The sequence below is a fragment of the Berghia stephanieae genome, chromosome 6 (assembly GCF_034508935.2).
Source record: "Berghia stephanieae isolate SIO BIC M18660-M18661 chromosome 6, UCSD_Bste_1.3, whole genome shotgun sequence".
NCBI lineage: Eukaryota > Metazoa > Mollusca > Gastropoda > Nudibranchia > Aeolidiidae > Berghia > Berghia stephanieae.
Window position 1 is genome coordinate 31,087,878 of NC_088365.1, and position 15,238 is coordinate 31,103,115.

Here is a 15,238-nt window from a genome sequence, read left to right on the forward strand (position 1 = left end):
CGTTTTATAGTCATACAAGAAAAGGCAACAGATCATTTTATTTTGAGTCTAACCTGGCAAAACTGTTATGGACTCTGGCCAATTCTGGCATATTGGCAATAGCATAGCCCTTGTCCTGTATTGTTGAGGAGTAGAAGAGAATTTGACAACAATCATAACAAAAGAAATACTAAAATGAAAACAATAGATAAACGGTAAAATGTAAATAAAACAACAACAACAACAACAGGATTAAAGTAATTTCCACATAAAAAAGACTACATATTATACAGACAAACAAATCATTTCAACATGAACTTGAGAATACACTGTCTGAAGCCCATTGGTGTAAAAATTGGTCTGTTGCGATAAAAGCATAGAATATGACTTTTCTTTTATAAGAACCTACATTTATTAAAAAAATATAGGCAAATGAAATGAAACTGTCATACCTCTGGAGACATCAGGTATGTGAACTCCTTGATAAGCTCTAAAGTTTTCCCCAGCTTGACTTTGTTGTCACAGTTCAGGAGGACACTGAGCAGAGCATGGGTGGCACAGGAGTTTGGAATTATCTGAAAAGGATACCAAAATTGATAATTTCATTCAATTAATCAATATAAGAAACATGGATTCTAGACCTTTCATATGTGCTGTTCTGGACTCCTCATTGCCATCAACTGACAGGATCTAATAACAAATAAGATCTTCCTGTCACAGGTCAGTATGCCAAACATGTTTGCCAAACTGACCTAGAGATGACTACATTGGTTGAGCCACGACTTCCACATTGATAATGAATGCATTGCACAGGACATGATGTATAGCTAATTCACTGCAGGGACAATCTTCAATTACAAAGATGTCTGCAAACAGGACCTTAAGGAATGCGAAATTGCCCTAAATATAACAGCTAACAGAAGCTGGAGATCCATTGCTAAGGTTGACATGCTACAGACTGAGAGAAAAAAGAGGTCCAGAGGGGAATAATTGAAACAAAGACATATGAAACTATTGCCTGTCTTCAACATCATTCAGACCATCATATAAGCTGCAAATGCCATTTGGCTGCCCCCCCCCCCCCCCCCCCCCCCCCCTCTCCCCAGGTCTCTACAGTAACAAAAAGAAATAAACAAAAAACAAACAAAAAGTAAATAAAACAAACAAAAAACAAGTCAAAACATTGTCAGAGATCAACAAGTTGAGGACCTGACTTAACTCTATTTGGAGAAGGATGTAAGTATGAATGCCAACAAAAACAACATGAAATAAGAGGAATTTTTGAAAAGAAGGTCATCAATTTTCAAATAAAATTGAGGCCAAGGGGGAATTATGGAAAAAAAGCAAGTGGATAGCGGAGTGCCTCGCTTTATAAAATAAATCTTGTTTTGTTACATTCTCAGTTTATGCATTCTGCAAAGTGAACTTAAATGAAATCTAAAGGATGAAACTCATTTAACATGACATTCAATGAGGAAAATAAACATCCAATTTTTTAAATCATCACAAGTTGCAATTTGCATCATTGCTTGTCTTCTTCTTCATATAAAATGACTAACCCTGTTAGACTGAACACAATTAACGATATGCATATATTAAATAAAAAAAAAAAAATAAATGATGGCATTCTTTCCTAACAGTGACAGCAGCTAAGGTCTGTAGTGTGTTGCTAAAGGTCTCAACATTGCTTTATCTCATGATTCCAGTAGGTAGTTGGCCCAAAGGTATGATAAGTCTTAATTTTAGGTGGTGAAATACCAAAAGCTTCTTTCTTAGTTTATTCTTTTAGTTTTACATTGACCTACTAACCACTAAGGCCATATAACTATTTGTGTAGAATATTTTACGATATGATAACCAACGTAATCTTTTCACCAAAACCTCGATATTACAAGAACTGACCATATGTCCCATAGACTTAGCACTACATTTTAATGTCCTACAAAAATGCTCACTCCATCTTCCACATTAACAAGACATGAAACGCTGGAAATCAGCCCAAAATAAATTTTAAAATGGCATCTACAGAAAAGGTGTAGTTTGAATTATACCAGATAGTAACCTTAAATGAAATTATGAGAGACAAATTTGTCAGTATTAAATACCAAAAACATGTATATACCTGCTGGGCAAAAAAGATACGATTGACAACTTCTTCATCTGTGGCAAAAGATTCCACCTCTGTGTTTGCCTTTCGTCTACTTCTGCGCTCCTCTATCCACCGAAACAAAAAGATGAATCCATAGACAGGTCTAAAAGAGGAATAGTTAAAAATATTGTTACTTAATATAACCCTTTCATGACGAGACTGTCCTTTATCATAATTTTACCCGCTTACTAAACAAACATACATGCAAACCAGCAGTAACAGTGACATGACATTACTGGTTCTGTTCTCTTGGTGAATATGGTAACATCTGATGTAAGTCAGAACCCATTGAGCAGTAATCAAAACTAAATCATTCGATGCAACAGGGATGTATGCCAATCGAATGCATTTAATTTTGATTCCCCACAAGCATTGCTGTATATTTACGCTATAAACAATGTTTTTTAAAAAATCCTAATTTCCCCCATCTATTTTCTTCCAAATAATGATATACCTCCCTACCCCCAAATAAAGCACTACAAAAAAAAACCCCAAATAAACAAACGAACAAAAAAACCCAAAAAAAACAAACAAACAAACCCCAAAACAAACTAAAGTCTATTTCTAATCTGTCAGATTTGTGCCTCACCCTTGAATTGGATTCTGCAAATCATAAATCTCTTCCACCTGGACACCTTTGACACCTGTAAATTACATTTCAAATAATAATGAATATCCAAAAATATCTTGATAACTTTTATCAGTTGAAAATGTGTACAGCAACCACATAATTCAGTGATCTGAATCTTTCTGCTAGATTTAACAGGCCCAGCTACCCAAACACAGCTAATTGGGTAATTTATAAAGCACCAATATCCATTTACAATGCTCTACAGGAGCAATCCAAAAACCAATAGCAAGTAAGAATATCTATACAATAATTAAGGCACAGAAAAAAGCTATATTGATTGATGTGCTGGTTCGATGTAAACAACTCGGTTTTGAGGGATTTTAAAAAAACGATAATAACTAAAAGTTTGACAGTTCCTCCCACGCAGCCAGAGCAGAAATGGCAAAAGATCGTTCAGGAAATTTTGTTTCAGGGACTTCCCAGTCGAAACCTGTATTGTAAAAACATGTTAAGGCAAGACATGGACAACCAATGAAGGTATTCCAAAACATATGATATATATGCTCATTCTGTCTTGCCTGGGTGCAGTGACAATTCATACTGTTCTGTTTTGTAACAACTGCAGCCTTGCAACTGAGCTCTTTGGAAGCCAGTAGAAAAGGGAGTTGCAATAGTCCAAAAAGGGTTAATAAGCATTTTACAAATCTTTTCATTTAACTTCATTAGAGCTAGGTGGATAGACTTGGACTCTAATGTATGTAAGTCGTCTTTTTAGAGCTGGGGTTAATCCCGGTTTCTATAGCATGAAATGGACAACAGCAATTGCTTGCTACCCTTTAGATTGGATGCTAGTCTATTGCAAAGTACTTTCAGCCAGATCTAACAGATCCAGCTACCCAATCACTGCTAGGTGGACATAGGGGTCAGAAAAAAATCTTTACTTCACCTGGGATCGATCTCAGTCCCTTGTTTGTGAAGCAAGTACTCTACCAACTGAGCTATCTGGATCCCTGGACTCTAATGTACCCTTTTCTTAATAAGAACTGGTACTGGTAGCCTGTCATACATACACCCTAGTCCAAATCCCGAAGTAAAACAAAGATACTTGACTATAAATATTATAAATGTATCAAGTCATGATAATATAATCATAGCTCACTGATTCATCATGACACATTTAAAATATATCAAAACCTAAAAGATGCTCTATCAGAATTAAAAGTTGAAGAATTCTATAATAACTACACCAGTTTGTATAAATCTTGGTGTTAAAATCAACACTTACCAAAGTCTTCCAATAAAAGGGTAAAGACACCTGTGGGTGGGAGACAGAAAAATAGAAATGTTAAATTAAGATCTCTTTGCCTTTAGTGTCTGTTCGATTAGATAGAATTAATTTCCTTTTAATTGAGTTTATATGTGTAAAATTCTTGATCGATGAAAGTGCATACACCAGAATTTACTGGAGTCTGGGTATTTTGAAGTTTTACATGCACTGGGGTGTAGGATAGGCAAGGTAATGGTCTATAGATGCCGTAGATAATCTAATCTACAACCAGACTGTTTACCTTATAGTTATAGTAAACCTAAATCCATGTCTCTTCACTCTCGAATCTGCTTGATTTTCATGCTACACTGTGATTATTATTGGACATGTCTGGGATTTCTAGTTACAAATTCAATGATCCCTAGATGTGTCAAAAAATATTGAAATGGGATCCCAAATTTTAATCCAGGAATCTTATTAGCACTGTTTACTCCCTTCGTGTTAAATATCACTTGATATTTACTGAATACTGAATGAATTGAGTTGAGACTCAACAAATTACTACACTGGAATTTTTAAATTGAATTGACTATTTCTCCTAACACTAGGGACATTAACTTGAACTCTATTTCTCTGAACAGTTTCCAGTCTCTGTTCTCTACATTTTTTGGGTTACCTATCTGCCACAGCCGTTTACTGCTTTCACTTTAGTTCGACAGGTAAATTTTGCCGGACGCTAGTTCATAACAGATGGCGAGTCACGGCCTGTGCCGAAAGGGCGACTGAGCAACTTTTCCTATTTTGACGATTTTTTTCTCAAGTTCAAAGTGGCGTAGTAAAGATGCTATTAAATGTTGCAATAAGATATTTTAGAGTCATAACAAGTGATTTACATACTTTTATTTGATATAATTTTAGTAGATCATTTGGGATTAGATTTTATAGGAAATAACCATAAAAATGGGTCCGAAATTTTAATTACTTCAAACGATATAATCAAACATTACATAGTTATCTGAGTTTATACAAATAAATGAGAAATACTGCAATAATCATCAATATTTACAGAGTAAAAATATATAATCAAAGTCGTTTTGTAATGAAGCATTGTTGAGATATCCGCTCACCTGTACAGCCATATCCTTTTTTGACAGCAATTTTAAAAATGCGTAATCACCGAATTGTAGGGGTTTGTTGATCAAATGGTCAAAACGAACTGGTTTTAGTAATGGCAATTGACAATTCTTAGGAAAAGATATGTTATATGCATTCCTTTGACGTTTGTATAGATCTAAACTATAATAATAATAATAATAATAATAATAATAATAATAATAATAATAATAATAATAATAATAAATAATAATAATAATAATAATAATAATAATGATCATTTTCATGAAAATAGTATAGTGGTTATCACCTAAACTCCTGCTAATTTTGGTAAACGCAATAATTTCTCTTTAAGATATCGTTCTAAATGCCCGTTTAAAAAAATAAATTGAAATTCGCCTTTATATGTCCACTCTGACAGAAAGGAAATAAAAAAAAGAAAGAAAGAAAGAATAAAGAATTTTACTGAATCATTTGCGACTGAAGAATTGACTCATCACCTGTTTCCGAGAGTTTTATTTAACTTCCCAACGCCTCAAATTACTATCAATTCATTCAATATAATTTACTCCTCCCCACTCCACGCTCTCCGGCAATTTCCTTCCATGTCCCTCAAACTGCTTTCTTTCCATGAGCGTCCAATCAGCTTTTTACAATTGCCCATTTCCAATTGGCTGCTGAAAAAGGACAATTCTAATTTCAATTATCCACCACTCGGTCATCAGCAAAGTCAAGAAAGCTCCTCCTACTCAAATCACACATACCCACGAATATGATAGGCCTTGTAGACCAGTCACTGGTCTTTGATGTTACACAACCATCCGCCAGCTTTGATCACATCGCTTTTGATGATGTCACTCAATATCTATCTTCTCTCAAACCCGTTGACTGTACCACGAGTCAACATAAAAGAATATCGCGATAAGGTGCGAATCGTGAAGATGGAATGACGTAGCTGTGTTAAAGTTATAGGTTCAAAGTTCAATTGTCAGAGAGAACTGATCAGAGATTAAACTGAGGTGGTAAAATGAAAATTGTTTCGTGGTAAAACGTTGTATAAATTAGTTTTATGTACACCAACACACACACATACCAAAACACATACACACACACACACACACACACACACACACTCTCTCTCTCTCTCTCTCTCTCTCTCTCTCTCTCTCTCTCTCTCTCTCTCTCTCTCTCTCTCTCTCTCTCTCGTGCTGCGACAAAAAAAAGGACGCCTACCAGATAGCTAATACTATTTAAAATGGAAATTTGTTGAAAAAGGTCTGCTTATTGATCAACCGAAGCATCGTGGATAACAGAAATGATCATTGTGAATCAGTTGAAACACGTGATATCGATGTAATACTAATACTAGTAATAATCATATAATATCAGTGTATTTATCTTACTCTTGATCACCACTGTAATAATAATAATAGTAAAAAATAAATAATATCAATTTTTTGACAATAAAAAATCGTGGTAAATGCATTGAAAAAGATGGGAGGGGGGGGGGGGGATGAATGATCAGATAATTAAAGTGAACTGTTATTTTAAAATAAATTGACAATCATAGGTAAAGATAAGTTATAAGTATTCCTTTGAACTTTGTATATACGTCTAGATCTTAACACATTTTATATATTGATACTTTTTATTAACATACGTAAAATCTCACGATTATTGTAAGGAACAGCTGATTGTTACATTTCACAGAAACAGCTTCTAATTAACTAACGTTCTGTTTTCTTTTTTTCACTGGTGGAACTTCGCTTGCTAATTCTGGAGCAGTTTGCATGAAATGTTTTTTGACCACATATCTCATTTGAGCCCTTTCACAGCTTATTTGGCGGAGTCCATTTGCATTGAGACAATGCTTGTTTTCAGTATGACCATTCATCTGAGTAAAGAAAAAAATCATTAGTTATTATTTATATTGATTATGATGATGATGATGATGATGATGATAATAATAATAATAATAATAATAATAATAATAATAATAATAATAATAATAATAATAATAATAATAATAATAATAATAATAATAATTGTAATTATAAGAGTTATAATAATATTATTGATTGTTAGTAATAATACAATAGTGATCGCCTAGATGCCTGCTAATAATAATAACGTAATAATTTTCCTTTAAAATATAGTTCGAAATGCCCGTTATTCAAAATGGAATCCGCCTTATACCCACTCTGAAATGTTTTTAGCAAAAATAAGATAGAGAAAGAAGTTTACTGTATCATTTGCGGCCAAAAAAAAAAGGATTTATCACCGGTCTGCGAGAGTCTTATTTGACACCTAGACAACGCCCCAAATTACTTTCAATTCATTTCAAATTTACTCCACCTCTCCAGCAATTTCATCCCATGACCTCCAAACTGCGTTCTATCCATGGAGCGCCAATCAGATGTTTACAATTACCCATTTCCAATTGGCTGCTGAAAAAGGACATTTATAATTTCAATCGTCCACCAGTCGGTCATCGGCAAAGTCAAATAAGCCCCTCCCACTCAAATCACATATCCCCTCGAATGTTCGGCCTTGTAGCGCAGTCCACCGGGCTTTTGATGTTACACAATCATCCGCCACCTTTGATCACATCGCTTTTTGATGTAATAATATATCTATCTACCCTCTTTTCTCACGCCCGTTGACTGTACCAACGGGCGATGTAGAAGAATATCGAGGGAAGGTGCGAATCGTGAAGACGGAATGGCAAATTGGTGTGAAAGTTATAGGTTTAAAGTTCAAATTTCACAGAGAAATCATGAGAACTTTACTGAACAAGCAATAAAAACCGTTCCATGCTAAAAATGTGCGTACACGAGTTTTACACACACACACACACGCTCCCCCCCCCCCCCCCCCCGCCCTCTCTCTCTCTCTCTCTCTCTGTGTGTGTGTGTGTACTACTACTACTACTACTACTACTACTACTACTACTACTACTACTACTACTACTACTATGATTACTACTATTACTGCGCTATCATCATCATCATCATCATCATCATCATCATCATCATCATCGTCATCGTCACCGTCATCGTCATCATCATCATCATCATCATCATCATCACCATAAAACAACAACAACAATAACGTTATCATTACAATTGGAATCGTGTTCTCATGTCTCAGGAGTTTGCCTGAATACGGGACTATTTTGTTAGCCAACAAAGAATTAGACAAGGTGTGTTTACACATTCATTGTGCAGAAACCGGTCATTACAAATCATTGAAATAAATGCTATATTAAAAGTAGATTATTACTCTTATATTTACTACCACGTGTTAGGGTAACAAAACTCAGATAACATCAATTTGAATTTTTTAAACAATTAAAAATATTTTTTAGGTTAATTTTAAATAGAAAAATATACATTTTTCAAGAGAGAATAAAGTATACTCACCATTTCTTGATATCAATGAAAATAATTGCGTCTTAAAGATGAAAAAGTGGCCGTTATATCCATATAAAATAGAAAAATATAGAAGAAGTGTATGGTCAGCAATTGCAGTGTAAAAATGTCGATTTTACGAAATCTGTCCTATAGCCTGACTGACAATGAAATCCAAGCGGTGCATTTTACCTGCAGGGATAAATATAGGCCAGTTTTCACGTTCTGGACATCTGTTATGACGCAACCACACGGTGGTCTCCCCGTCATCGACGGTGGGTCGTTCCCATTGGGGGTGAGGCGGTAGTAAACTAAAGTGAAAGATTTCTAGTGTAATAAACGGCTGTGCTGCGAGAGTTCGGCACCATCTTTCATCATTCTGCTACTTCTACGAGGACCAGGAGGAAGAATGTTCCATAATTAGATAATACCCCCCCCCCACCCAAATAAAAGTTAACAAATTATTAAAATAAAGAGAATATTGACAAAAAAGAAATGAAAATGAAAACTGAAACATAAAATAAAAATAATTCTGTGTTGGAAGGCTGACAATTTGCAATCTCTCTTGTCTTCTCTTAACAACAACAACAACAAAAAAAACCCTTACAAATGAACAAACAATAAATAAAGGTGAAGAAAAAAAAAACTCATCCCTAAACATAAAGGCTATTCGGATTGCAGTCTGTATAACCATAACCTTATTTTACAGAGTATTCGGGAAAATAGAGTTCAGCATTAGGTTGGCCGAGCATTTGAGAATTAGGGATCAAGTCTATTTCCTCAACCATTCACAGAAATAGAGATCGTTATTAGCCCACCATTTTATGAGCATTCGGAGAAATAGAGTTCAGTTTATTTTCCTGAATGTCCTGAGAAATAGAGCCGGCTTTAAAAAATTGTTATCAGATTATATTTGACTTTTACAACAATCATTTGGGCATTTAGTATAAAATTTATGCCAAGCATCTGTGTATAATTAGCGGCCAGGCTGTGATTATTCACCGACACTTCTATAATCACCAAGGATTAAGCGACATAATATTTTTTTGCTTGGCAAAGCAAAATCAACTTTAGTCAGCAGTCAATTTTGTAGGCAGTTTAGTGAGCAGCAGCAGTGGGAGTCAAACTGTAACCCAACTCGCCCATAAAAGAAAGTTGTGATTGGAAATTGCTGTTTGCGTTTAGGGTTCAATTAAAGATGTATAACTTCGTTATAAATTAAAGAGGAATATTGCAGATATTTTGGTATCATTATTTTCGTCTTTCAATTGTTAAATGGTGCCAAGTAACGAAAAATCCATCAAAAATTTCTAGAGTCACATGAAGTTAAAATTTGGCAATTTTCACATGTGTTTATTTTAAAAATAAAAACACTTGTTTTTAGAATAATATCTAAACATTATGAATCATGAATGCCAAATTTCAGAGCTCTGTATCTATGTAATGGGTTAAAGTTAACGGTGAAGCCAATTTGCCTGAAAAAGATGCTATCTAGTCTAATTTAATTTTTAGCTATCTGCGACTCACCGGTTGAGTGCCAACCCTCCCAGAGTAAGAAGTGTGGGAGACCTTCCATAAGCTACTACATCCCAAGTATTCTTGTTCTAGTAGGGGGTTTGGGAGGGGGGAAACCTTTTTTTTTTTTTAAAGTCTCCCCCCCCCTCCCAAACCCCCTACACTAGAACTTCTAGTAGGGGGTTTGGGAGGAGGGAGACATTAAAAAAAAAGTTTCCCCCCTCCCAAACCCCCTACTAGAACAAGAATACTTGGGATGTAGTAGCTTATGGAAGGTCTCCCAAAAGTGTATTTAATTCTATGATCCTAAAAGTGAATTGTGTTTTTTAAGCAAAATAAAAAAAAAAAAAAAAAAAAAAATCTTGTCTGCACCAAACCCAAATCCAAAGCAAAATAAATGATCTTCGTCATTTAATGTGTAAACACTCATTCGCACAATCTCTAGTGATTACATAATTACTTGGTTTATGGAGACACTAAGACATGTCATCACTTGATTAATTTGTATAGTAAAAGGCTCAGGAATTGCAATACCAAGGGCTATTATGATTCCAAACACCCCAAAGAAGTGATCAAGAGACCCCAACCACGATCATGAAATGACCGCTGTGATTAATGAAGACACATATTTGAAACTCCGCTCTTTTAAACAATTATCCACATTCCAGAACATGGAATGTTTCCAAATGCACATAGAAATAAGGAAAGTTAATAAAATATCTATAAAAACATAAAATTAACCAACATTAAATCAGTTGTTACTATATATACACAATATGCGTTGACTTCGAAGTGGGTGTCATGGCCGAATGGTTTAGTCGTCTGCCCTGGAAGTTTTACCAGAATTGATGTTGCGGGTTCAAATCCTGGTTCCGCCACTGTTTTTTTTCTTTCAAATTCCGTCTTCTTTTTACAGAACGTTGCAAGGGATAAATTTCCCATCCATCCTCCCCCCACCTCTTTTTTTTTTTTTTTTTTGAGCGAGTCTATTCTTTTCTCCTTTTTGTTTGGCCTTTTGTTCCGTTTCTGAGCAAGAATTTCTTAAAACTGTTTTTACTTTAAAAAATAATTATTGTTTGTTTTTTTGTTCGAATCCTGGTTCCGCCACTTTTTTATTTATTTTTTTCCAAATTCCGTCTTCTTTTTACAGAACGTTGCAAGGGATAAATGTCCCACCCATCCTCCCCCCACCTTTTTTTTTTTTTTTTGAGCGAGTCTTTTCTTTTCTCCTTTTTTGTTTGACCTTTTGTTCTGTTTCTGAGCATGAATTTCTTAAAATTGTTTTCATTTAAAAAAAATAATATTTTTTTTTTTTTGTTTGTTTTTTTTTTTGTTCGAATTCTGCTGGTTACGCCACTTTTTTTGTTTAGTTTTCAAATTATGTCTTCTTTTTACAGAACGTTGCAAGGGATAAATGTCCCATCCATCCTCCCCCCACCTCTTTTTTTTTTTTTTTTTTTTTGAGCGAGTCTATTCTTTTCTCCTTTTCGTTTGGCCTCTTGTTCTGTTTCTGAGTATGAATTTCTTAAAATTGTTTTTATTTGTAAAAATAATTATTGTTTGTTTTTTTTTCTCCTCTATCTGACCATTTGGTCGCTCTCTGAATATTTCTGTCTGTTTGCTTTTTAATTATTTATTCTTTTTAGAAACTTTTTGAGACGAATATGACAATTTGCTAGAAACTAGAAAGGAACCAAGAGAGAGAGAGAGAGAGAGAGAGAGAGAGAGAGAGAGAGAGAGAGAGAGAGAGAGAGAGAGAGAGAGAGAGAGAGAGAGTTTAAAAAAAAAAGAGGTGGGGGGAGGATGGATGGGACATTTATCCCTTGCAACGTTCTGTACAAAGGAGACGGAATTTTAAACCAAAAAAAAAATTTTTTTTTAAAAGTGGCGACACAGACAAACGCCGCGAAGTTTGTTAACTACTAGTACCAAGATACCATTATCACTGTACGGTGAAAATAGAGTATGAGCTATTCACAACTTGAGAAATAGTGATTTCAATCTCTATGTCTATCTTGAGCTGCTACCCCCGACTTCTTGAGGTCATGGGTTCAACACAGAACGCCGCGAAGTTTGTTAAATACCAAGATACAATTATCACCGTATGGTGAAAATAGTGTGTCAGGCTATTTTCACCGTACGGTGAAAATTGTCCACCAAAATATTACCGTACGGTGAAAATAGTCTCCCACACTATTAACAACGTACAGTGAATATAGCCTGCTACACCGTTATAATGAATATAGTCTCCCACACTATTATCACCGTGCACTGAATATAGCCTTCCACACCGTTATCACCGTACGGTGAAAAAAGTGTGTCAGGCTATTTTCACCGTACGGTGAAAATCGTCCACCAAGATATTACCGTACGGTGAAAAAAGCCTCCTACACTATTATCACCGTACGGTAAAAATCGTACACCAAAATATTACCGTAGCGTGATAAAAGTCTCCCACACTATTATCACCGTACGCTGAAAATCGTCCACCAAATTATTACGGGATGGTGAAAAAAGTCTCCCACACTATTATCACCATCCGTGCAGTGAAAATCATCCACCAAAATATTACGGGATGGTGAAAAAAGTCTCCCACATATATCACTGTACGGTGAAAATCGTCCGCCAAGATATTAATATTACCGTACGGTGAAAATAGTCTCCCACAGTATTATCACCAAGATATTACCGTACGGTGAAAATAGTCAGCCCCACTATTATCACCGTACAGTGAATAATATTATAGCCTTCCACACCATTATTACTGTACGGTGAAAATAGTGTGTCAGGCTATTTTCACCGCAAGATGAAAATCGTCTCCCACACTATTATCACCGTACGATGAATATAGCTTTCCACACCAATATGATGAATATATGTAGTCTCCCGCACTATTATCACCGTACACTGAATATAGCCTTCCACACCATTATCACCGTACGGTGAAAATCGTCCACCAAGATATTACCGTAAGGTGAAAATAGTCTCCCACACTCTTAACACCGTACAGTGAATATAGCCTGCCACACCGTTAAAGTGAATATAGTCTCCCACACTATTATCACCGTACACTGAATATAGCCTTCCACACCATTATCACCATACGGTGAATAGTGTGTCAGGCTATTTTCACTGTAAGATGAAAATCGTCTCCCACACTATTATCACCGTACACTGAATATAGCCTTCCACACCATTATCACCGTACGGTGAAAATCGTCCACCAAGATATTACCGTACGGTGAAAAATGTCTCCTGCACTATTATCACTGTACGGTAAAAATCGTCCACCAAGATATTACGGTACGATGAACAAAGTCTCCCACACTATTATCACCGTACGGTGAAAATCGTCCACCAAGATATTAATATTACGGTACGATGAACAAAGTCTCCCACACTATTATCACCGTATGCTGAAAATCGTCCACCAAAATATTACGGGACGTTGAAAAGTCTACCACTACCACACTATTATCACCGTACGGTGAAAATCGTCCACATAGACTAGATATTACTCATACGGTGAAAAAAGTCTCCCACATTATTATCGCCGTACGGTGAAAATCGTCCACCAAAATATTACGGGATGGTGAAAAAAGTCTCCCACACTATTATCACCCTACGGTGAAAATCGTCCACCAAGATATTACGGTACGATGAACAAAGTCTCCCACACTATCATCACCGTACACTGAAATTCGTTCACCAAGATATTACCGTACGGTAGTGAAAATAGCCTCCTACACACGGTCAGGCTATTATCACCGTACGGTGAAAATAGCATGACAGACTATTTTTACGGTGAAAATAGCGGCTTCCTTTTCATTATCCCCAGACAGGTGTCTGGGGATAATGACAGCCTGAACAGTGAAATGATATGGTACTGTAGATAGTACTGGTACTTGTTTTAATGCTATTGATGGTAGCGATGATGCTCTAGTGGTCGTGGTGATAATGATGTTGAGGTGTAGTGGTTGTAATAAGTGTTGCCAGCTCTTTCATAAGACGATTGTTTCAAGTGCGTGCGAGTGTGAGTTACGTTACATTTTATTTTCATATTTTTAAAAACTAAAACTAAACTCCACTCTCCAACTCCATAGCCCTAACCTAAAATTTAGATCAGACGTGCGGGTATCTAAATGGCCTTATGAAAATAAAAGCATTTCAGACTGATCTCATGAAAGACTATAACTAGAATGTACCTGGATCGCTCTCCAACTCAAGCCAGCCCTTATTCATTGTAAAATTGAATCAAACATTACCGTTGATTCAAAAGTAAACAAAAGGAAAGCAAGAAGTGTTGGGTTATTTGATCGCTTTTACTCGATCGACGACCGAGCGCCAAGCCACGAGTCAGTGCTCGATCTCAATGCCGGAAGAGCGAGTCAGTAAAACGATCACTCGATCGCAAAACGATCAAACGGGTTGTGAGCTTGAGACGATCTTGACACGTGAGACGAGCTTGAGACGATCAGGATTCGAGCGAGCGGAGGGGTAACGAGTGTTTCGAATCATTTCAAATTCAAACGATCACAGTTTGCCATCCGATACCAATCGCCAATGTTTGCACACGGTAGTCTGTGGTTCTTCCACAGCCCTCACTCCTTGTCAGATGTTAGTGTGTCTGGGTGGCAGTGGCAGGGAAAGTCGTATAGGTGTATCACGCGTGTGTGACAAGACTTCATTAAACCTACTAAAGTTTGACTATCACACACACACACACACACACACACATACACACACACACACACTAAGGCTATTTCTATGACACACACGCATCCCTCTATCAATGAACACTCCTACAGTAGTGCGGCTATGTGGTCTAGTCATGACGTAACTATAGTACTCTTGTCGGCCATGGGTCTAGTGCATTATAATGGTCTAGTGGTATGACACCCGTGTTCGGATCGGAAAGTCCTGGGTTCGAGCCTCGCGCTCGGTGCATAGTTGAGTCTTTGGACAAGGCTCTTTACTCACATTCTCTCACCGTACTCAGGTGTAAAATGAGTACCTGGCCGTTAACAGCGTTGTCTTTGTCTGAAAAATTGTAATATCGCCTAACAGGCGGCATGTCCCGTCCTACATATTAAATGTTGCTGTTGACCGGGGACCCCTTTACAAAGCGCTTTGATCACATTTAGTGGATATTGTAAAGCTCAATTTTTTAAAGTAAAACATTAGCTTTGAATATGGAATGTTTCAATTTTAGATGCCTGTGTATTCTTTGTTAG

The 15,238-nt window shown here is 36.2% G+C and overlaps 1 protein-coding gene across 2 annotated transcripts in view; it reads right to left on the minus strand.

The window, feature by feature from the left end:
• LOC144974848 (uncharacterized) overlaps positions 1–14,378 on the minus strand; it is a 36,275-nt gene extending 21,897 nt beyond the window's left edge. The window contains exons 1-6 of one of the 2 annotated variants that reach the window (XM_078918208.1): positions 14,210–14,378; positions 3,985–4,014; positions 2,718–2,772; positions 2,102–2,231; positions 432–554; positions 54–115 (exon numbers count right to left, since the gene is read on the minus strand). In XM_078918208.1, the coding sequence (XP_078774334.1) occupies positions 54–115; positions 432–554; positions 2,102–2,231; positions 2,718–2,772; positions 3,985–4,014; positions 14,210–14,246 (437 nt within the window). In that variant the 5' untranslated portion in view covers positions 14,247–14,378. The remainder of the gene's footprint in view (positions 1–53; positions 116–431; positions 555–2,101; positions 2,232–2,717; positions 2,773–3,984; positions 4,015–14,209) is intronic. The other variant, XM_078918207.1, reaches the window with a different exon arrangement.
• Between the last annotated feature and the right edge of the window lie 860 nt (positions 14,379–15,238).